Source organism: Pseudorca crassidens, chromosome 10, assembly GCF_039906515.1.
Source record: "Pseudorca crassidens isolate mPseCra1 chromosome 10, mPseCra1.hap1, whole genome shotgun sequence".
NCBI lineage: Eukaryota > Metazoa > Chordata > Mammalia > Artiodactyla > Delphinidae > Pseudorca > Pseudorca crassidens.
The window spans coordinates 30345311-30370400 of record NC_090305.1 but is presented as its reverse complement, the minus strand read 5'-3'; the positions used below and the strand labels follow the sequence as shown (position 1 = coordinate 30370400).

At 44.2% G+C, this 25090-nt stretch overlaps 1 protein-coding gene and 1 non-coding gene across 5 annotated transcripts in view; one reads left to right on the top strand and one right to left on the bottom strand.

The window, feature by feature from the left end:
* Positions 1–25090, bottom strand: part of CLIC5 (chloride intracellular channel 5) — a 196690-nt gene that overhangs the window by 108643 nt on the left and 62957 nt on the right. The window contains exon 1 of one of the 4 annotated variants that reach the window (XM_067752780.1): positions 4610–4996. The exons of the other annotated variants lie outside the window; for them this stretch is intronic. Within the exon in view, the coding sequence (XP_067608881.1) occupies positions 4610–4672 (63 nt within the window). The 5' untranslated portion in view covers positions 4673–4996. Of the gene's footprint in view, positions 1–4609; positions 4997–25090 lie in introns of those variants that run through there. 4 annotated transcript variants of the gene reach the window in all.
* LOC137233160 (U6 spliceosomal RNA) lies at positions 8007–8112 on the top strand. Its single transcript, XR_010947330.1, has one exon. It is a non-coding gene; the product is annotated as a U6 spliceosomal RNA (small nuclear RNA).

Sequence of the window (25090 nt, the reverse complement as noted above, 5' to 3'; positions counted from 1 at the left end):
CCGCTCTGTTCCCCCCAGGCTGAATTGATGATCATTTACTAGACCGACCCCATGCACGGATTGTTCTGGAGTCCTGCAGATAGGGCTTTACAGTCCGTCAGCATCTGTTCACGGAGCACCGGTTGGCTGCAAGCTCTCTATCAACAATGCTCCTGATCGGGATGATCACGATGCCCAGAGGCTGTTAGAAGTTCTAGACATTCATCTGCACTAACAGGGCCACCTAGTTCAGCTGTGGCAAAGCTGACTGCCTCGGGACCCGCCTCTGACGAGGACTCAGTGGCTCTCCACCAGAGCTGCACGCCGAAGTCACCTGGGGGTGTGGTAAAAAATACCACTTCTGGGTCCCACCCACAGAAACTCTGCTGTAATTGACCTGGGGAGCAGCCTGGCATCAGGAGTTTTAAAATCTCCCCCAAATGATTTGAATATGTAGCCAAAGTTGAGAACCACTGGTTTCTGTTGAAACTCACACCCTTGGCCCCAAGAGACACTTGCTGCCAACTGGTGCACCATCATCACTTCGCTTTGGTGGCTTTCTACCTCCAGGCTCTAGGGGTGGCACCGGGGGTGAGGGAGTCGACACAGATGGAGATCTAACTACGCAGCACATCCTGTATTTGTCTTCCCAAATCACTTTCTGTTTTGCTTTTATTTCCGTGCTCTTTTTTCTTTCAATAAACCACACTCACTGCCACTATCAACTCTAACCTGTTGTCCTCCCTTTGTGATCAAAGTCCCAGCTGCGTATGATCTCACTTATTCTCAAAATAGCCCTGCGAGTGAGGAATCAGCCAGGCCATTGTTCTCTAAGGCAAATCAGGGACCTGCAGATCAAGAAAGGTTCTATCTGCCATGGAGCTCATATCCTTATCGAAGTCAATGTGTTCATGGCAATTTCCAATTTACAAAATGCTTTCCTCTACTTGTTCCTGTGGCATCCTCACAGCCAGTCTGTGGGGGAGGTATTTTCATAACCAGGGTGGCCACACGTCCTGCACAACGTTGGTGACACCTGTTCCTAACCATTGGTAGCACCTCCTTTCTCTCTCAGAAGTGTCTTGGTTTGGACAGTTCAAGATACAGGCGCCTTATTTGTAACCACCCTCTTGTTTTAAGAGGGGTGTTTCGAGACTCATACACTTGTTCATACACTCTGAACTTGTTCAGCGTCACTCGACAAATGAGAGGCAGAGACAAGATCTGAACCCAGGTCTCTGTCTCCTCTTCCCCATCCACATTAGTTGGGAAATGAGAATCAGAGCTGACCTCCTCAAACGTCTGTGATCTCTTAAACATCCCCATTAGAAAGTTCCCTGGACGGGAGAGACTTGGAGTACAGAGCAGGGCTGGGCAGGAGCTTTGACAGCGTTTTGTGACCACATTAGAATGGACTAGTAAGTTGCCAGGAAGTGTCCTCTTGGAAACACTTGAAAGCCTGACTTGTCAAAAGAAGGTGCAAGACCTGACATATGGGTGTTTGGAAAAGAGTAAGAAATTTAGAGTCTAAACTGCTAGCTGAGGACTGGGTCTGAACGCTCTTTACTGCCATCTACCTCTGGGCATTTCTCATACGCTCCCTGAGCACCTGAGTTCTTCAACCATAAAACGGGACAAATCATCGTCCTTAGTTCCTGAGGTTGTTACAGGGAGAGCAAACGGCCGCTTGCCAAGGGCTCTGACAGCATCATGTCTCAAGAGGTCCCTGGGAGCCACATTTACTTGTTGACATCACTTTTCCTGAGTGAACCAAGGCTCACGAACAAGGATGCTGGGGATCTGATGAGATAAGGTATTTGAATGCGCTCCTTAAGTCCTAAAACGCTGCCATTTAGTATTATTATTAGCAGCGGCAGTAGTAACAGATGATTATCAATTGATGTGGCACAGAATCGTATGTCCTTGAAACTCTCTGGATTACGGAGGTTTTGAATGACACACCCAGGGGACAGGCCAGGTTCGGGGGGGAGGGTGTCCCCTTCCGTTGAAGATGACCACATCACAACTCTTAACTGGGTGAGGCAAGCCTGCCTGGGAGGCTTCCTAGAAGCCAACCCGCTGGGCCTGCAGAGATTACCTCGGATACCTGACCCCTTCAACAAGAAGGACTTTCTTGGGCTTCCTTGGTGGCGCAGTGGTTGAGAATCTGCCTGCTAATGCAGGGGACACGGGTTCGAGCCCCGGTCTGGGAGGATCCCACATGCCGCGGAGCAACTAGGCCCGTGAGCCACAACTACTGAGCCTACGCGTCTGGAGCCCGTGCTCCACAACAAGAGAGGCCGCCATAGTGAGAGGCCCACGCACCGCGACGAAGGGTGGCCCCCGCTTGCCGCAACTAGAGAAAGCCCTCGCACAGAAACGAAGACCCAACACAGCCAAAAATAAATTAATTAATAAACTCCTACCCCCAACATCTTCTTTAAAAAAAAAAAAGAAGAAGGACCTTCTTCTGATGGGAATCATACAGCTAAGAGACACAGCAAACTATGGAAATGCCTGATTCTATAAATCAGGACATTGCTTCTCTAACACGAAACCGTTCAAAGCCTGGGCAGTGTCTTTATTTTCACAATTTTTTTCAGCCTTTACTTGTCCCTGTAAATGATAACCACTGACCAGAAGCTCAAATGGGGGTGGGGGAATCAAAAGAGCTTTCCTATCTGATTTTTTTGTTCCCTCATCAATCTGGTTTCTGCGCTGACCAAGAAGGCCTGCCTGGCTCTCATGGGTTCCTTTCCTTTAGGGAAAAAAAAGCAAATGACAACACGGGTACTTTAGAATTCTTGCAGGCACTGGGGGCTGCGAAGTGAGCTTTCTATACAAATGGAGAAACCCTCCAAGCTGCCAACCTGAAATTCAGAAGGTGCAGGTAGAATGGTCCTCTCACCTAGGAGCGGGGCAAAGTGCTCCTTTGGCTCTAAAAGAGTCAATTTGTGTTTCAAATATCTTTCAGCAACTTGACACCGTGAAACTACCTGCTCCCAAGGAATCTGAGAAAGTCCTAGAATAGCTTTCCTCAAGAAGAACAGCAAGGCTCCTTGCTCTGTAAAAGCTCTCCATATTCACTCCCTAGACCGCAGGCTTGGACGCTGGGGGTCAGGGCAGACCTGTGGGGCCCTGGGTCCAACACTGCCCAGCCTGGGAGGACATGACCTCTTTCATTACCTGGTCTGCCAGAGAGCCTAGAAATCCTCCCAGAGGGGTCCCAGAAACCAAATGAGGGAGACAGAAGCCTCATTTGGGGGGAGAGAAACAGGCTGAGGAAAGTAAGTCTCACTAAAAAACAAATGTAATATCTATGGATAATTTTGAAAAATAACTCTCCAAAATGAAAAAATGCAGCCGAAAAAATTTAACAAAGCTTCGTGGTAGGCTGGACCGACTGAGACAGAGCAATTTCCAAGTGTAAGTCACAGCTGCTTTACTATTATTTAGGTGACAAAAGGTACCAAAAACCAAAAGGTCATATAGATCTTATACTTTCTGTGAAACTCTATTTGTTTAATTAGTTTGTATTAGATAAGGATCCTTTGGCCAAAACAAATTTAAAAGACGTGTATATTCCCCATCCCTGGGGAATATATATGCCTTTTAAATTCAGCCAGGAGGCCCCTGACAGGCACCAAGCTCTCTTCCCTTCTCAGTTACCTGTATATGTCTAGGGAAACTGCATTCTGAGGGATTTTCCCTTTTGTGAAAGGTCTCTGCGCTCAGGCAGCCAGCCGACGCCCCCTCCCCCAAGTTCTGGCGACTCTGCACCGCCCCGGAGGCAACTTCCCTGCGCCTCAGGTTTCCCCGCTTCTGCTGCACGAAGACCTATCAAATGTTTCTTTCTTATTACGCTCGAGGACCGGGAGACGCTGCCTCGGCCTCCATCCTTCCCCCTCCAGGTTGCAAAGGAAGTGCAGCAGGTTTGGATGTTAGCCCGTCTCTGCCCAGGGAGCAAGGCAACTTAATTTAAGTTTTTCCCCTGTGCCCCTTCCTCCCAGTCTGCCCCAGGTTACCCTTAGCCTTTCCTGCTACAACCCCGCGGAAGCATAATTATGACAATTACAATAATGTGGGCGAGTGGAGTGTTTGGTTTCTGCTTTGCCGGTCACAGAGCAAGAAAACGTCTTTGTTTCCTTTTGCTTTTCTTTTAATAGCACTGAGTAAAAGAGAAAAGGGGGATTTTAAGAAATGTTATTTTTGCTTTGCCAAAGGTCATATTATTAGTAATGCTTTCTTTTCTCCCTCTTCCTTCCCCTCACCCCGCAACTTTAGAAGAAAGCTTCAGGGGTCCAGCCAGGTTCCTGCCATCTCCCTGCACCTGGAGATGCCCTTCAGGGCAGGCCAAAATCGCGCCGGGGTAGGGTGACGGCTGGTCCTGCGGCGGGTTTGACAAACTGCCTAGCAGACTCTCCGAGAAGACAGCCACCTGCCAGACTGCACCTGACTCCATCCCTCCCGGGAGCCCCGAAGCAACAGAAAGGCCACCCAAGGGACCGTCAGGGCTGAGCTGCGCTCCCTGGGGAAGGTCCGCGTCCCAGAGCGCTCAGCGCCCGGGCACGTGAGCCGCGAGCCTGGCTGGAGGCGCGGCAGGTGCTGCGGCGCCGGGACGCCGACCTACCTTCACGAAGAGTTCGATCTCGGGGTCCCTGTCGTCCCCGTTAGCCGTCGCCGCGTCCGTCATGCCGTCGGCGCCCGGGGCCAGCGTCCCGGGCCGGGGAGGCGCCACCTCTGCGGCGCCCGGGCCAGCGCTCCAGCTCCTGCCGCTGCTGCTGCCCGGCTGGGCCCCCTGCGGAGGGAGTTTATTTCCTTTAATCTATTTCTCCAGCCGGTGACAGCGGTGCCTGAGAGATCGGTGTCCCGGGCGATCGCACGGAAAGGAGAGAAGCCAGCAGGGGACAGGGGGCGGCGAGGGAGAAAGGTGGGCTCAGGGATGGCCGGCAGGTCCTGAGAGCAACAAGTGCCGCGCGCTGAGAGGTGTCACCGGATCCGCGCCCGGCAGCGATCCCGCGGTCGCCGCCCGCGCCCAAAATAGCCGGCGCCGCGGGGCGGGGTCAGCCCCGGCGGGCGGGAGGGGCTCCCCGCGAGCGCGGCCCCCGCCCCGCACCCCAGGCCCTGCGGGGCGCGTGCAGACCGGCCGGGCGGCACCGCCACTGGGGTAGGAGGATGCCCTGAGAAAGGTAAAGGGGGATGGGAGTGGGGGGATGGAGAGGATGAGAGAAGAGAACAGAACAGAAGAGAAGAGAAGAGAGAGAAAGGGAAGATGGCTTTAAGCTTTACGTTCATTAACGAAGCATCAGTTCCTCCAAGTTACTCTCCTAGCAGCGTTACCCACGAGGAAAGCCCCTTCTTGCCTTAGGGATGCTCAGAGTGGGGAGGGGCTGCGGGTAGCGCGGAAGAGAACGGAAGGACCCTGAAAACCATGCATTCGCCATCCTCGTGCTGGATCAATAGAGTAGGGCTGGGGGCAGGGGGAGGCAGGGATGGGCAGGGGGTGATGTGTAACCTTCTGGGCTGGTTTTCTTTCTCTTCCTTTCATTTTGTCTTTTGCATTCTCTTCTTTTTTCTTTCTTTTCTATTCTTATTTTACTTATTTTCTCTCTTTTTTGTTTGTTTTTTCGTTTGTTTGTTTAGTGAAGGATAATACACGCATGGGGCAAAAAATGCATATATTGTAAGTGGACAGTTAAATAAGTTTTCACAAGCTGAACCCATCCATGAAACCAGCACCAGATGAAGAGGTAAAATGTTAGCTACCTGCCCAGAAGCTCATTCTGATCTCTCCTCTCTAGCTCTCCTCCCTCTCCAAGGCTCTCACCCACCTGGGGTGAGACTTGTAACAGCACAGGGTAGTTTTGCCTGGAATCTTGTAATAAACATAGTATATTCTCCTCCGTGTCTGGCTTCCTTTGCTCACCAGCACGTTGGTGAGATTCATCCATTCTGCTGTGTGTAGTTGGAAACCACCCATTTTTATTGCCGTAATTTATTTATCGATTCTTCTGTTGATGGACATCTGCATAGTTTCCAGTTAATGACTACCATGGGGCTGCTATGAACATTCTATAAAAATCCTTTCACGATACGTGGACACTTTTCTGTTGCCTATATACTCAGGAATGGAATTGCTTGGTTCTAGACTATTAGAATGTTCTTGAATAAACATTGCTATGGGGCTTCCCTGGTGGCGCAGTGGTTGAGAGTCCGCCTGCCGATGCAGGGGACGCGGGTTCGTGCCCTGGTCCGGGAAGATCCCACATGCCGTGGAGCGGCTGGGCCCGTGAGCCATGGCCGCTGAGCCTGCGTGTCCGGAGCCTGTGCTCCGCAACGGGAGAGGCCACAACAGTGAGAGGCCCGCGTACCGCAAAGAAAAAAAAAAAAATTTGCCAGACAGTTTTCCAAAGTGGCTGTACCAGTTTACATTCCCAAACTCCATTTCTTTTAAAAAAGGTGCTAAGTCTTTCGCATCTGGAATCTGGTCAACTTCTATTTGTGTTCTTTGCCTTCTCTTTAGCTGCTCTTGTCTGTGCTCTTTCTTGCCTTACTTACAAATATATATTTGTTCCACAGCTTTCTAAGAAAAAAAGTAATCACTTAACAAAAATAAGTAACAGTACTTATTAGGTACCAGGCAAAAAAATGCTAAGCACTCTCCATGTCTTAACTTATTTAATCTTTACAGATAGTGTTAGTATCCCAATTTTACAAGTGGCGAAAGTGAGGCATAGAGTTATTTAAGTAACTTGCCCCTAGTCATGCAGCTAGGAAATGGTGGAATCAGGATTTGAACTCAGACAGACTAAACCCATGCTTTTAACGACTCTACTAACTGCCTCTCTCAAACTTCAGGTACACTGGGTAAGGTACTTTGGGGAAACAAAGGCACTGCCCTGGTCTTAATGTAGATTAAAATCTATTTCAGGAGAATAGTCCCGTGAGAGGAAGACTAGGGCTGCCACACATGGCACGTGGAGGGGCTGCATAAGTCAGCACCTAGAGAGATTATTCACCACAGTTGGAGTGGCCAGAAAGAAAGACCTCCTAGAGCAGAAGGCACTACAGCTGAACCTTCCTGAATAGTCAGGCATCTGATAGGCAGAGAAAATGGCAAGGTATCCTGACCGCCCTTTATGGCAGGCTGTTTCCCCATAAACTCCAAGTGCAAATGTCTCCTATTCACTGAAGAAAGCAGTCACCAAGCCTAACTTGCAACCCTCATGGTATACTATATCTTCATCAAGGTGAGGCTTAATTGCTCTCCTCCTCTTTGGTTTCTGGCTTACATCACCAAAGCCTTTAGAGAAGCAGTCACCTTCATAGCTGTACATTCCAAACCAATGACCTCATACTCCGGGAAGGACAAGGTTACAGAGGGAGACTGCTACGTTCACTGCATGCCGCACAGACTCATCACTTTCCTGCTCTGGACAGTGGACAATATTCACAATAGCAATGTGAAAGAGGTAAATAAAATTATATGCCAAAGTGCCTTTGAGGATTTTTTTTTCTTTTTTGAATGAAAGATGCTTTACACATGTGATTATTTTCTTGGCTATGAGCTGAACAATGTGCGGTATGGCCTCTACTTTCCCTAATCCCAAACCTAGCAGAGTTAGCTTTTATGTCATCTTCTCCAAAGATCTACCACTTACTGGAAAAAGGAACAGTTCCCTTTTAATTTCTAGATAATACCTCCCATTTGGACATCTCCGCAGATAACTGATAGTTTTGATCTTATAAACTTTCATTTTGCAAAAAAAAATTTCTTCTTTGGTTATAAAATATTTCTATGCATATTTCTAGTTTTTATTTCCACATTCTGTTTTAGTTCATGATAAAAAAGACCTTATTTTGTACCCTTTCATGTCAAAGCATAATTGGTTAAGCAATTCTAGCTTTCTTCAGAGAAAAACACTTCCCTGATCATATAGACTGTACTTCTAATAATCATAGTTTCACAAACTTGTTGCAAGTTTTGGATAAATCCTTATTAGGAAAGCACTTCAAAAACATATCCAGTGCTCACTTTAGCAGCACATATACTAAAATTAGAACAATACAGCAAAGATTAGAATGGCCCCAATGAAAGGATGACATGCGCATCTGTGCGACACCCATATTTTTGTATGATCGTTGAAATAAGAAATTATAACATATGTGATTGGATTTTCAATACATTCAGATTTAATGATATGACATAAAGGGTGAAGGCAAAGGAATTTATATAGCTGTCATGTTTCTATACTTTACTTGAAGTGGTGACCTATGAACTCTAAGCAGATTGAGAAAAGTTAGGTATGTACATGGTAACCACTCCTAAACAACAGCTATAAAAGTTACACAGAGATATAGTTAAAAAAAACCAATATGTAAATTAAAATGTAATGACAAGAAATATTCAAATAATCTAAAAGGGGGAAAAAGAGAGCAAACAGAAAACTAATAAATGGCACATTACAGAATCTCACTTCAAACATAATGATATAGATAAAGTAAAAAGATGAGGAAAAATGCCATGCAAACGCTAATCAAAAGAAAGTTAGTCACCATATTAACACCAAACAAAACAGACTCCAGAAAAAGGAAATCATCATGAATAAAGAGACGGGTATTACATAATGTTAAAAGAGCCAACTCATCAAGAAGCTATAACAACCCCAAATGTGTATGTACCTAATAACAGAGCTACAACATACATGAAGCAAAAGCGATAGAACTGAAAGAAGAAAAAGACAAATATGCAATTACATTTGGAGACTGCAGCACTCCTTTGTTAGAAATTGATAGCACAAGAAGACAAAAAAATCAGCAAGAGTATAGAAGACATAAGTAATACTATCAAACAATTTGATCTAATAAACATTTATACAATATCCCACCCAAACAACAGAATACACACTATCTGCAAGTACACACAGAACATTCACCCAAATAGACAAAAATAGACCATATTCTGGGTTACACAATAAACCTTATTATTTTTAAAAGAATGAAATCATACAACATATATTCTCTGACTATAACAGAATCAATTAGACCAATAATAAAGATATATGGAAAACCCCTAAATGTCTGGCAATTAAGCAATACAGTTTAAGAAATTCACTTGTTAACGAAGAGGCCTCAAGGATAATTAGAAAATATTTTGAACTAAATACAAATGAACAGAGAACATACCAAAATTTGTGAGATGCAGCTAATGCAGCCCCTAGGAAGAAATTTATGTGTAAAGTGTTCTTTTGAGAAAAGAATAAAGGTCTCAAATCAATAACCTAAGCTTCCACCTTAAAAAAATTAGAAAAAGAAGAGCCAGCTAAAAACAAAGCAAGGAGTAAAATAATAAATATAAGCACAGAAATTAATGAAATTGAAAAAAAGATAAAACAATGGAGGAAATCAATGAAACCAGAAACTGGTTCTTATAAAACATCAATAAAATTAATAAACTTCTCACTATATTTACAAGAGAAAAAGAATATATCATCATGAAACAAAGATGATCCTTATAAGGAAATTTTCCAAAAATGTTCACCTTACACAGTACCAGAGTATATCACTTAGTTATAGGCTCTGACTTTTATGTACCTAATGGTATTTAGTTGAATCCGCTCATTTTGCCCAAGGTAGCTATTTATATAGGAATCAGGTTGTTCAACCCTTACATTCTCTGCAGAGGATCTCTTGGACAAGCTCAAGGGCTTCAGGTTCAAGCTGAGGAGACTGGCAGATTTTGATGACAGCTGCAGAAGCACCAGTCATATTGTCTCTGAAGGAGGGTCAAGGGAGGGTAGACACAGAGAGATGAGGGCTTCCACCTGCATGAGGTCACAGGTCGGGCCCTGAGGAGGACGGGGTGGGTTGCTAATTCTATTCCTTCATAAACTAATGTGCTCTTGGGCGTGCTCAACATCACCAGTGATCTCTGTCCTAGCAGCAACCTGCCTACTTGTGCTCAGCAAAGGGAGAGGCCAGGGAGTAGGCTGGACTGAAGCCAGGGGTCCTTGTCAACAACTGTCACTCATCCCACTGATTCACTCATTACTCCACTAGAGTTTTGGGGGTGCCATGCTCTTTCTAGAACCTCTGAGAACATGCAGTGTGCATATCACTTCCTGACAATGAGCAGATTTAGGTCCTGCATTATTTCTTCATGGAATTCCTTCAAGGATTGAGTCATGTCTTTCTCACAAGAGTGAAAGCTCCTTGAGGAGAGGAATCCAGTTTTATGTCTCTTTTGCACACCCCACAGAATGTAATGGCCCCCGGCTATAAACTTGCAAACAAACTGATAATATTCCCAGTACAGTGTACATGCTCATTAAATAATGGTTGATGGAATCAGTGAATAGATAACTGCCACCTATTTTATTCACAGCCTCTTTTTCCTCTTGGACTTCTGTACTCATATCTCTCAAAGGCTGATATTAGTGAAATGGACATTACAGTGTGAAGTCTTTATAAGTATTCTAGCTTTGAACTGAAACACAGGAAAGGGTTCTGTAACAAAAATAATAGTTAACATTTACTAAGAGGCCACCATGTGTGGGAACTCTGAATCTCTTATTAGCTTGCTTCATCTTCATAATAACCCAAGGCAGGTGCTATTAGTCTCATTTTGCAAATGAGGAAGCTAAGACTTAAAGAGGTTAAGTAACTTGCCCAAGGTCACATAGATAATTATAAACAACACAGCTGGTATTCTGACCCAAGTCTCTCCATCATTAAAGCCTATTTTCATAACCACCAGGATTTACTGTGTATGTGAAGTAGGATGTGGCTGGACGAGGTTGAGATGCTGATAGAGACTTAGAAATTGCTTATTGAATTGGTAGGGTCAGTGAATGGCTGGTCTTAGATAAGGAGTGACTGGATTTGGGGACTCTGGAATCCTAAGAGACAGCCAGAGATAAGCTGAAAAAAGAAATCGGGACCAAGAAGTAGCACATCAAAAATAAAAAATACCCAGCCCCGCGCTTCCCTGGTGGCGCAGTGGTTGAGAGTCCGACTGCCAATGCAGGGGACATGGGTTCGTGCCCCGGTCCGGGAAGATCCCACATGCCGCGGAGCGGCTGGGCCCATGAGCCATGGCCGCTGAGCCTGCGCGTCCGGAGCCTGTGCTCCGCACCTGGGGAGGGCACAACAGTGAGAGGCCCGCGTACCGCCCCCCCCAAAAAAATACCCAGCCCCTAGGGAAAGGAAAACCACAGGAGACAAAAGGCAAGAGAAAAGTGATCTCAGGTCATGTTCTGTTGCATCACCATGCATTTTTGACAGAGTTTACTACTCTGGTGACTGTCCTCACTTAATGGCAAAGCTCATACTTCAGTCACAGCAAGATCACATAAAAACACAACTATTACACAAATGCACTTAAAAAACCTTGGTCCAAGGTAAATACATATAACAAAATTCCAAAACAACTGTTGACCCATATTACTCTTACCCACACATCTGATTTTATTTTGGCCAACAGGTTCATTTTGCCAATTGACCAGAGACAGCCTTTAATAACTCAAAAAAGGGTGTGCTGTTAAAGAGAGTGAGGGTTGGAGAAGAAGCAAGGTGAGGGACATTGGGGATGGAAAGTCAGCATCTATACAAGTGGGAGCAGAATATAGAATGTTTTGAGGGAAGTGGGCAAATGTCCATTACCAAACAGATTACAGTTCCGAAAGGAAAAGTTAGGTGTTGTTATAATGATTGACAACTAGAATCCATTCTTTTTGTTAAAGGGGCCCCTAATTTTCCTTAAGATTCTACACCTCCTCCATTCACAGCCTGTTAGCTTCAAGTGGAGTTTCAGGGGAGGGTAGGTGACTCGTGTTGGCCAATGGGAGCCTCTGAATCCCTCTGAGCACAGTGATTGGTTCAAAATGGACACACGATCAACTTGGATCCAATGAGATCCAATTCTGGGACTTCTGTCAGAAAAGAGACAAGTTTTCCTTCTGCTGGACTTACGGAGAAACTAGGATATGACCCTGGAGTTGCTTGCACTATCTTGCCACTACTAAGATGGAGTCTCACTGAGAGTAAAGCCAACAGAGAGAAAACAAGGGCCAAGAGATGGACAGAGGAGGACCATGTTCTGTGAGGGACTGGACCTCTTTGTGCCTAGAATTTCCTGTCCTGATGGTCAGTAAAATCTCTTTTTGGCTCAGACCATCTTCAGTTGGGTTTTCTGATGTTTGCAACTAGCTATTTATATCCACAGCAGTTAGAACCTGCATAGACTAAAGAGGGCCATGGGCAAGAGATGGTCCATATGACAGAAATAAGATCTCAGCAACAGCATGATGCACTTTAAAAAAGAGGCCACATCCTAAGATGAATAAAAAGTATGATTTTTAAAGGTCTAGTCCTCATAAAAACACTATGTAGTCTTCTCAGGCTCATAAGCTAAGATCTAAGATGAAAATAAAAATATGTTCAGAAATTGACAAAGCTACGAGAAAAGTCCTATGTGTAGATTGAAGGTGATCATAGATAGCTACACAATAAAATGACAAAATCATAAAACAATGTCTCCAGGAACTGATTTTTTTTGAATGTCTTACAATACAGTGAAAAGAGCACCGGGCTTAGATCCTGAAGTTCCCAATTGAAGACTTGGCTCCTGCCATTTTCTAGGCTTGTAACCTGGTCATCCAACCCCTCTAAGTCTCAGTTTCTTTATCTGTAAAATGGGGATAACTGTACCTTGCCTCAAGTTTATGTAAAGTTTAAATAATTCTATTTATGAATATCCACAATGCAGCCAACATACTGACTGACCCATAAACAAAGGACAAAAGAGCTCTTTTCCCCCAAATGTATATAAGGCAGCATTGCATTTCACAGGCAGCTTCTCACTTAATCCCTCACTTCAACCCCACACACAAGGTAGCTACTATCATTACTCTATTTCGCAGATGAGGAAACTGATACACACAAATTAGTCAGTAAGCATAACTAACCACAGAGCTCTAGAGCTGGGGTTTGAATCAGGTCTGTTTGACTCCCTAGTGTCTACTTTTAATGACCTCAATAAATAAGCACTATTTAATATTATTTTATTATTATATTTAAATGCATAGAAAAGTGAGAGAAAGAGAGACAGAGACAGAGAAAAGAAGTAAACACCCGGTTTGGAAGTGAAAGCTGAAGATCAGCTACTGGAACATTCAAAAAGCAATGCTCCCAGGTGAAGAGTGGAATTTGTACCCTGTAATTACCCTGACCACGCTTGATGGCCTTCATCCTTTATCTTTATCTGACTGTCTGCCTGCCATCGTGTCAGCTCTTCAAGCTACATAAGAAATTATTTCCTGACAGGCATAGTATATTATTTAGAAAATTACAAGTTCCTTCTTGGAAATGGGCAGAATTGATCTAACTGAATTGTTATTATTATTTTTAAAATAATCTATCCTAAAAGTGGGAGCAGCAGTATAAGTCTGTTCCTCTCCTAGAATTCTAGGAACGTATCTGTGTTTCAGTCTTTCTTCCTTTCCGTATATTTCCTTGTATCTCTCTCTCTCTCTACTTTAGGAACCCAGAGAAACAGAACATAACATTTCTGTGCATTATTACCTGGTCATAGCTAGGCCGATACAGAAGAAATTTATTTCTGCAGCACAGTAATAAGTGGTTCTCTTTAATCTATATTCAGGGAGGAAGATTTGATTCTATTTTTGTCATATATTTTCGCCAACCGTGCAATCTTTTACAAGCTGCCAGGAAGATTAACCCTACTCCCACAAAGCTTGGACAGAAAAATCAGAGAATATTACCTTGAATTGCTTCAGTTTTCTTCTTCCAGGGAGAAGGCAGAAAGCACTTCAAGTATCTCACTTTGGTTAAATTAAGCAAATATGGTCGGCTGTTCTGTGCCAGGCACTATGCTCAATGCTAGGGATAAATTTATGAATAAAACCCAGCCGCTCGCTGTCCCACGGAACTCACAGTACCTAAAACAAGTGTGTGTGTGTGTGTGTGTGTGTGTGCGCGCGCGCGTGCGTGCCTGCGTGCGCGCGCGTGCGTGTGCGTGAGTGCGTGCGTGTGCATGCGTGCGCGTGCGTGCGTGTGCGTGTGCGTGTGCGTGTGTGTGTGTGTGTGTGTATGGTAGCGGGGGTGCTCCCATTCCTCAGCCCGGCTAGTTCAGTAGATACAATGTGTTTTTAGGAACACAGAATCAAAATAGATCTGATAGTATTGAGAAAAGATGCTCATTACCTACATTTTTGTAACCAGATAGCACTTGAATCTATACCAGCTGCCTCATGAATGAGTCCTCTTCCACTGAGACTTCCATGGCCGGGGTTACTTTCACATTCCTTTATCTATTGAGTACCTATTATGTACCAAATACTCTTAGAAACACTGGATGTACCTTGGGGGAAAAAACCATTGTGCATCCCTTGCCTGCTGGGTCTTGCTATTCATTGTGGGAGATAGAACAAACACGTAAACAAATAAATAGATGTATAGTTATAAAATTGCTCAATATTATCTGGGAATCTGGGTTACAATGCTAAAGAGTCACAGTGAGGAATGAGGGAACCTCCTTTGTAGGGTGTTCCTGAGGAAGGCCTCTCAGGGGAGGTGACATTTAAGCCCAGATCTGAATGATAAAAGGGGGCCAGTCACTTGAAGACTGAAGGGAAGAGAGAAAGGAACAGCATGTGTGAGGGCCCCTGAGGTAGATAGAACAAAGCATTTTACGTTGAAGAACTGAAAGTCTAGCTTGAAATCCTCCATGATATCCCTATGCGACTTTGCGGGGTCACATTTTCACCTTTTCTTATTTAGTTACATTATACAACCTTTGTAATTTCAATACATTATTGGAATTGTTGGAGAAAATCTGCCTGGAGGTTTTCATTCAGTGAAAAAGTTCCAGCCTGAAGAAATAATGACAGCTCCACTGAATGTATATTGAGTTTGCAGCCGATACACTTTCTGTATTGCTCTGTAATGATGCGTAATTTCCTCAGTTAAATACACTTTGGAAAGGTTTGCAATGCACCCCCATACAAAAGGTAGACATTAGTCTAAGACTCCTTTGCAGTATCTGTTTTTCACCCCAAGATCTCTCCCACTTGCTTTGGCTCATTGGCTGCATCTAGACCAGGCTAGGACATTGACGGGGGGGGGGATGGCAAACCCGCTTCCAAAGGCTGATATTTTATCTAAATGATTTTATGTTTAAAAAATGCATTGAAATTCATTCAATTACAGTGGAACTAATTCTTTTTTACCTTGCTCTTTAGGAATCTTGTAAACCCAACCGTTGTCAACTTTTCCTCAGTCATAAAATTAAGCCCCCAAATGAATAGAACTGAATATGGACTCAGTCACCGATCTTCCGTCCACATAGCACAGGGTAATTGCATCGCTAGACACCAGACCTAATGCCCTTAATGGAGCCTCCCAATGTTTAAGGCCCAAAGGGACAAATGCTGACCTAAGCTCTGCCTTTCTCTCCACACCCGGCTCCCCATGGGAAGTCATCAAATTAAAGGGCAGAGGGATGCAAAACAGCCCCGCCAAAGTGGTCTGGCTGAGTTCATCCGTCAAGGCCAACTCCTCTGTTCCTTCCCTCTGGTTGCAGGGCTGCTGTGCACCCAGCCTGGTGGATGCTCTCCACTCAGCACCCCTCACCCCTGTCTCGGAAGGCCACAGGGATTTTGAAGCTGCTCGCCCTGCAGTAAATAAGGCTGAAGCAGGTCTTGTCTGAATGATAAATAGTACTGACCCTCTGCATGCACGTGTCACAAATGAAGACAAAATACCAGAACAACAAAAAGGGAAGGCGCTTGCTTGCACTGTATGCACGCAGGACTTACTCCCGTTTATCGACGTCTGAAGATTTGTTTATGTTCCTCTCTCCTCTAGTAAGCTGTAGGGGCCTAAAAGGCATACAGCATCCATTCTCTCTCTCTCTCTCTGTCTGCCTCTAGGTTTACTAAAAAACTGAGCAGTAAGTACAGAGTTTCCATGAACCCCCTGTCCCCACTCTTGCACAGCTTCCCCACTGTCAGCGTCCTGCACCAGATCGGTGCATTTTTTACAATCAGAGACGCCACACTGACCGTCATTATCACCCAAAGCCCACACTGACATTAGGGTGCAGTCCTGGGGTTATATATTCCATTGGTTTTGACCAGTGTATGATGACATGCGTCCACCATTGCAGTATCTTACAGAGTCGTTTCACTGCCCTAAACATCCTCCGTACTCCACCGATTCATCCCTCTCTCCCCCTAGCCTCTGGGAACCACTGATCTTTTCACTGTCTCCATCATTTTGCATTTTCCAGAATGTCATATAGTTGGAATTGTGCAATATGTAGCCTTTGCAGACGGGCTTCTTTCACTGAGCGTTGTGCATTTAAGGCTCCTCCATGTCTTTTCATGGCGTTCATTCTCTTTGTCACTAGCAGTGAGCACAGAGCCTCACACAGAGGAGGCACTCAACTGGCATCTGTTGAGTAAATGCGTTGATAAAGGAGCAAACGAATGAGCGTAGTTCTTGGAGTTCCTTTGATGACTGCTGACGGAGGCCTGGTCAGTGCAGGCTCTCTGCCGGGCATCTTCAGACAATAAGAACATTTGCATGGGCCCTCCAAAAATATTTCTCATTTTATCATACCAGCAGTCATAGAAAGTAGGAGAACAGGTATTTTTCTTATTATCCCCATTTTAACAAGATCAGAAAACTCAGATTCAGAGAGGTAAAATAACTCATCCAAATTCCCTGTGCTGGAGAGCAGCAGAGCCACCACTGGCCTCTGGAACTCTCTGATGTACTCTGATGTCTTTATCCTATACAGAGTCTCCCCTGAAGCCAGGCTCTTGGTCATTCAAACTAGCGAATAGTAAACAAGAAACTAATTCATGCTGAGATAGTGACAGGTGAGGGCCACCCAATCCCAATCTTGTTATTCAGGGGAGCGCGTCTTCTCACAAAACAAGAGAACCCCAATTTTCCTTTCACCACAAGCAAACTATTGTTGGGCTGTGGAATTGAGCTCTGGGGAAGGAAACTTGAACAAGGAACTATGAGCAGCTCATACTCATTCAACAGCAAAGAATGCACTGCTGGGCTTCCTCTGCTCGTGTTAGAGATCAAAAAGCTTCAAGAATCTAGGCCCAAATTCATTTCAGATCTGCAGTGTGATGGGCCATCAGGGGACAATGAACTTCTGGGAGTGATGCCTGGTTATGAGTGAGTTATGAATGAGGCTTATGCCATGAAATCCAAGGCCATCTGGAGTTCCTTCATTCATTCCCAGATCTTAGATGTTAGCCTTTATCTCGTCCCTGAGAGCCTCATGCTAATATATCACTGTGCTGTGTAAATCCCGTGGGTATCCCAGTTTCCTCAAAGTCAACATTTCCAAAATACCACACAAATAATCCTCTCCTTATCCTGTATTTTCTTTCCCGGCCAGTGACATCATCATCTATCCAGTCACCCAAACCAGAAACCAAGCCCATATTTTGGTTTGATTCCTCCGTCATCCCAAATGCAATTAGTCACCAAGTGCCTACTCTCAAATCGCTCCACTTTCCATTTGCACTGCCGCGGCTGCATTGCCTCCTGCCTAAACGGTCACAGAACATCCCTAACCGCCCTCCACCTCAGCCACTTACCTTGCCCTTAAGTCCATCCTCCACCCGGTGGCCAGAGTAAGCCATCTACAAACCTAAATGTCCATCGACAGAGGAATGGATGAAGAAGATGTGGTACACAGATACAACGGAATACTACTCAGCCATAAAAAAGAATGAAATAACACCATTTGCAGCAATATGGATGGACCTAGAGATTATCATACTAAGTGAAGTAAGTCAGACAAAGACAAATATCATATGATGTCACTTATATGTGGAATCTAAAAAAATGATACAAATGAACTTATTTACAAAGTAGAAACAGACTCAGAAAACAAACTGAAGGTTACCAAAGGGGAAAGGTGGGGGAGGGTTAAATTAGGAGGTTGGCATTAACCCCTTATAACTACATCTACAATAGATAATCAACAAGGACTTACTGTAAAGCATAGAGAACTCTACTCAGTACTCTGTAATAACCTATGAGAAAAGAACCTGTAAAAGAATAGATATATGTATAACTAAACCACCTTGCTATACACCTGAAACTAACATAACACTGTAAATCAAATATACTCCAATATAAATAACAATTTTTAAAAAAAGCACATTGGGTCACACCAGCCCTTGCTCAAAACTCTTCAGTGGCTCAGTGTGGACCATGATGTGACAGGTTGTGACCTGCCTGCCCAACTGGACTCATCTGGCTTCAGGCCCTAAAGATTCCGGGAAGCCTATGACGGTTGATTTCCTATATACACACCCTGCTGTTTCCTATCTCTGTGTCTTTGCTCCCTTTCCTTGAGATACTTTTGCACGTTTCCTCACCCAGCAAACTCTTTCTCATCCTTAAACTCATGCTTCCGTAACCCATCACGCAAATCTCTCTTCCTGTTCTACTACATTGAAATTATTTATGTATCTGTTGCCCTCTAGAGCTAAGATCTTCGAGTACAGGAGGCATCTATTCATTCCTTTACTTTAACCACCTTTTGTATTGTACTCATCACTTTACACAGCGACAGCCCCAACAAATTTTCAAGCTTTGAGAAAGCAGAGTGATGTTTCTTATCTTTGTTTCCCCTCATGCCCAACACATGGTATATGTTTAGCTCTATCTGTCCACATCTACTCATTTGTTCAACAAATCCTTATTAAGGTCCTATTTTCTTCCTGTTCTTTGCAGAATATAAGATGTTGCTCCAGTTCTTAAAGGTCTTACACACTAAATAATATAAGCAGTTTTTTAATACTGAGTTGGTGGTTCTGATATCTTGATTAATTGGGAAATGGCTCCCTTGCCCCTCACCCTCTCCATGGCATTTACTCTTTCCAACACAAGACTATTCACTCTTTGCCAACAGATGCCATAGTGAAAATAAGAAAACACGATGTGTGAAAACACAAAGGTGAGCCTTGACTCTGGGTAAAAGATATGAACAGTTAGTTCACAAAAACAGGAAGTTGGGGACTAATTAATATTAGTCATGTTAATGAAAAGGCATACCACTTAGCTAAGAAACTGAAATTGCACCAATGAACAATTTTTCTCACTTATTTAGTTCGTAAAATTTTTTAAAGATTCATGATAAAAATTGTGGGTAAATATGCAATATGGGTAGGGAGTGTAAATTGGTACATCTTTTTGGAGGGCCTGTTATCCATCAAATTTGAAGACAAATTTGGGTCAAATGAAGACCCAACAGGTCCACTGATAGGAAACTCTTACGTGAGCAAAGAGTGTAGATTCAAAGATGTTCACTGCATCATTGTTTGAAATAAGGAAAAATTGGAAGTGAACTAAATGTCCACCAGAAGGAGACTGGGTACATTTCGGTGCGTCCACATAATGAAGGCTATCACAGGAAAGACGTAGATTGTGTGACATGGAAAGATGTCCAGGATATATTGTTAAATAAAAAAAGATAACAAATTGTGGAAAAGTGCATGCATTTATTTTGTTTATTTTGTTTTTGTAAAATATATGTCATTCTACACAATTACACGTATTGTTTGGAAGGCTACACACAAAACTCTAGTGATTATTTCAGAACAGTGGGATGAGGGAGGGAGAAATTTTTTATTTTCACTTTTTACAATTTTTGCTTTGTATGTTGCTGGAAATTTTTTTTCAGGCATGTCAGGAGACTGTCAGAGCTCCCTCGGGCGATGTGGGTCCCCCACTGCTGCAAAGTCAATCACGTTTGTCTTTGGGAAGCCAATTCCCTCTTCTACAGAGTAGCCCTGGATTCAGGACCCTCGTCCCCCACAGACATCCTCACACTCGAAGATCCTACTTTCCTCTGGAGACCCTCCCACTGCCCTTGTTTGTACATCTGCAGGCAGCACAGAGGAAATTAGCCAATGGCTCAGTCCCGTCACATCTGCATTTACAAAGGACAATGCAGGTTGATGGCCATAAATAGCACAAAAGTCAGCCTTTCAAGAAGGGTGTGGGGCCAGCAGAGTTTCCTAGGACAGTCCGTTCCTGAATCACTCAGGGAGCATCTTAAAAATGGGCTCCTCTGAGCCCCTCCCACAAACACTGAATCGGAGGGTGGGGTCTGGAAATCTGCATTTTATAAGTTCCCCCCACCTCCCCTTGTGATTCTCTTGCCCACTGAAGCTCTGTAGCCCCGCAGCAGAGGCGGAGAGGAGAGGAGAGGAGAGGAGGGGAGGGGAGGGGAGGGGAGGGGAGGGGAGGGTGTGGCGGCCCGACACTTTCCCGTGCCCCTCTACAGCTTCTACCTTTATTCTGCACACACAGGAAGACCCACCCTGTTTCCTGATAATATCAGCCCAGGAAGCTTTAAGTCTTGACTTTGAGAGTCCCACAAAGACCCTGTATAGAGAAGAGAGAAGAAATGCCAAAGGGTGGGAAACTAGCATCACTTTGTAACAAATAAACTTCTATCCATAGATGCATTTATCTGTAGATTTATCTATATCTGGGGAGCATCTTTCCGGCATGGTCCTCCCTGCACTGACTTCCATCACGATAGCCAGAACGGCTGATCACCACCAATTATCTATTTAATAGGAATAAAATTTAAAAACAATCAACATTTGATCCTTAAATGGCATCTGAGGAGCCAGCTTTGACAATAACCCCAGTGGATGGCCATCAAATGCTAAGTTAACACAAGAGGCTCTTAGTGATTTTTTTTTGTTTTTGTTTTTTTTTTTTTTTGGTACGCGGGCCTCTCACTGTAGTGGCCTCTCCTGTTGTGGAGCACAGGCTCCGGACGCGCAGGCTCAGTGGCCATGGCTCACAGGCCCAGCTGCTCCACGGCATGTGGGATCTCCCCGGACCGGGGCACGAACCCGTGTCCCCTGCATCGGCAGGCAGACTCTCAACCACTGCGCCACCAGGGAAGCCGAGGCTCCTTGTTTTTTAAGGCAATAATGGCATCTTAGAGTAAGAAGACTAAGGGTAGAGCCCTGGGACTGCTACTCTCCACTTGCTAATATATCAGAAACAAGCAAACAACAAACAAACAAAGCTACCAATGGAGATGGTGCCAGAGTAGCTTCTCCCTGTTTCTGGAGGGTCTGGATCGTAAAATACTGGAAGCTCTGATTTGCCCTTGGGGAGAGCCTTCCTTTGTTCTCTAGGTCAGTGGTTCTGAAAATTGGCTGCATTCGGGGCCCATCAAAATATTTATTCCCATCTTCCATCACCAGAGACTCTAATGTCCTTGGTCTGGGGTGTGGTCTGGGCACTGGGATTATTTTTAAAGCTCCCCAGCTGATGTAGTGTAGCCAAGTTGAGCCAACTGCTTTTAAGAGAGTCTTTTTAGGTCCACAGAAGGAAGGCAAGACGTCCCCTCCAGGTAGCCCTGAGCCAGGGGATAATTCTAACACAGCTGCTTCAGGCTGAGCCGGTGAACACGTCGCAGCCCATGCTGGGGGCACTCCATGTCACATCCCAGGAGCCCACCCCCTTTTACTGCGGTAGCTTCATCGGGTAGTTCAGTGTGAACTTGACACTCCCACCTCAAGGACTACACTCTTTCAACGGTCTGTCTCAGACCTTCTCGGAGCAAAAGCGGCACCCAGCTGATGGAGGAGAGAGCAGGCATGCAGTGCGCCGGCTCAAACTGTGTCCTTTGGACAATAAAGGGAAGAGTGACTCCTAAGGTTTGGAGAACTGGGGTTGCAATGGCTGTGTGGCTTTTCACAAATCAGTTAACCTCTCCATTTCGTAGTCTCCTTAACTGTGAGTAGGGCTAATCATATTTAATATGGACTCTTGTCTTCAGCATTAAATGACATAAAGAATGTAAAGTACTTGGTTAAAAGGAGGTGCTCAAAACATTAAAAATTTTTACCTTACTTCCAACCCAAATAACCCTGTAAGATAATTAAGGCAGTCCATGTTTTCATCATCTTGTGGGGCTAAAGCAAATCTAGAGCGTTTAAGTGACAGATCTCAAATTTCAAAGGGTATCGATGGCAGAACCAGGTCAGGAACTCAGATCTCTTGGCTACTACCAGTCAGTGCCTTTTCCCTATTTTGTATTCTGCTGGGATCTTTTCCTCAAAAGACAGTAGGAATTTTCAACTTATTGACTAATGTTAGAAGAAGAAAAAACAAAAAAAAAGCTAATGGAACAGAAAATATTTTCCTTCAAGTAAAAGGCACTTTGACTAAGTGACAAGTACAGTCATTTGGTTTAGGGTATGTTATTTAAACAAACCTGCTGCTTAATATTACCTGGCAATTGCCCGATGCTTTAATTCCTTTTAAATGATATAACCCGGCCTCAACTCCCCTCATAATGCCTCCATCTCTACAGTTCTCTGGGTCTGTTTGCCTCTGGACGTTGAATCTCTCAGAATTGTGTTTGAAAAACCAGCATTGACTTACATCAAGCCTGGGCACTCTCTGCATCTATCCCAGGCTCTCACTTGGGGCCTTTGGGCTGATGTACCTGGTCAGTTTGCACAATTAGTCAAGTCACTCTAAGGGCCACTTGTCTGATGGGGACACCAGCCGACCCGGTGACTGCATCACAACCAGACTTGGCTCTTAATAAGCCCTCTCCACTCAAACAGCCTGGTCTGTGTCCTCCTTGGGTTCAAATGTTCAAGTCTCACCTCTCCAGAAAGGGTCTCCTACCCCTTCAGCCTGCAGTGATTTTTGCCTTTTGAAACTCAGAGTCACTTTTATTGTTTCATTTGGCATTTGTTTAGCATTTGGCGATTTATTTATTTTTACCCTTATTGTTTAATCCTAAACTGTGTTCTATTATTAGTTTTCCTTTTGCTCTGTAAATCTTGTCTCCCCAGTGAGACTGCAGTGTTTTTGAGCTTAGAATAATGTCTTACGGTTCTTTTCATTTCCCCACAGAGCACCCACAGTGCTAGAATCGTGCTCAGGAAGTACTTGTTGAATAAATGAACGGATGGTGACTGAGTTCGGTGGCATTGCAGAATAGCAAGTATTTTATTAGAGGATTCCCAAGGGTTCAAGGTTTATAAACCTTGTGTGTTTTGCGGTATAAGAGTCATGATAGCTTGTTTTGAAAAGAATATGGGAAGTTTCTTCTTGGAAATCACTGCCCTCCAAATTCTGTCTACCATCTTACTCCAAAATTAAAAATAAAATAACATAAAGTCTCCATAGTATATTCTATAAAAGCTGAAAAACTGATTTTAGATTCCTGAAGAAAAAGAAGCATGGAAAAAAATACCCCCTAAAATCTTTTTTCCATTCTTAGTTTAACAATTCTTATTTAACCTCAGGTCTTAACATTTAAAAAATTATTGAGATATAACTGACACAACATTATGTCATCTTAATTTCAGGTGTACAACATAATATTTCGATATTTATCTATATCAGGAAGGTCTTAATATTTTTGCCTGTACTGTATTTTATCTCCTTTTCTTCCCTTATGAGAATTCAAGGGACCCTCCCTCCCATAAGAAGAACATCCCTGTGATTCTGGTTGGTGACTGACTATTAATTATTCCTCCCACCCCTTACTCAGAACAGTGCTAAGAAGCTCTTTTGCAAATGAGTACCCAAACCTCGGTCTGGTTCAAAAATCAAAAGCACAAGCTTTTGATCACAGTTTATCAACTGAATGACATGCCTTGGCCAGTTTGAAAGAACAAATTACTTCAGTTGTGATATTGGGCAGAAAGGCCTGAGGGTGTGGGCACATGGGTTGTGCTAAGAAATTAATGAAAGCACAAGGACTAAATAAGTAAGTGGATGGACCATCTGCAGAATGGTCAGAGAGCTCCCCCGGTTTGCTGAACGGTGCTTGCCCATCTTGGGTGTGTACTAGGGACGTGGTCATTGCTGGGTGGCTGAAAGCATAGGGGAGTATATAACGGGAGAATCACAGCAAGGATTGGTATTGGGTTACAGACAGGGATTCACCAAAAGGCAGATTGCTGAGTCGGTAGAAGATACTGAAATTGTATTGAGAAGATTAAGCCAGTGACCATGAACCTCCGGATTAGAGGCTGGGTCTCCGCCCGAGCCCGGGACTTACTGCACTCAGAGGGCCCACTTACCGAGACTAGCTTTCTATTTGGGAGAACGCACTGGCCAGCCTCTCGGGCAGCCATTCTGTGATATCAGACATACTAACGCTAAAGTGAAGGGGACCCAGGAGCTCACCCGGTCCAATGCCTTCGTTTCCCCCCTTTCACTTTTATCGATGAAAAAAAAAAAAAAACCAAAGCCAGGTCCATAGTTAGTGGCATGTGAGACTCAATAATATTTGTTGAATAAATGAAAGGAAGCTGGACTCATCTACTTTTGCTGTGACTGCAAATCTAGTCTCCAAACTTAAAGACCTTGCCTGTCAGAGAAGTATTGCCCACCCAGGGGGGACCCCATACCCCCAGGATCTCATTAGGACCCAGGGGCAGGGCTCCATCTTCGGGAGAAAGGGGGTAGACAAGGGTGGAGTGGGTTGACTTCTCAGAAGCCCTTCTCTGGAACCATTTTTCCAGCTTACACCCCAGTCTTGACCGTTACTCTCTGCCAAAGTCGGAACATAGGAGCCCCAGATGATGGAAAAGGAGGGAACTGGGAGAAATGGAAGTTTAGTAGCATCAGAATCCCACTTCACATCACAGTGTTGTAAAAACTCAGGCCTAGTGGGCTCAGCTATTTACATTAGTGAGTATCCATGTGCCAGGAATCTCTCCTCCCCCCACCCCCCACTGCACTCTCTCTCCCAGAATGGCTCATCTGGGGGCCTTGCCTTTCTGAACTATTTTGGCTCTAAAGAAGATGTCATTGTTTTTACTAATTTGAGTGTTGCTTTTCAAGAAACACAGAAAACTGAACCATTTATCTTCCTAGATTTTGCTGTTATAGCAAAAGTTGATGAGTTGGGAACAGATAAATTCACTAAAATTAGTTGTTTCCGGATACTTAGGTGATGAATAACTTAATAATGCTATAAAATCTATGTACTGTGGTGATAAAAATACCATTAATGCTCAGATAATAACTTAGCTCCAAATGAGAAAATTAT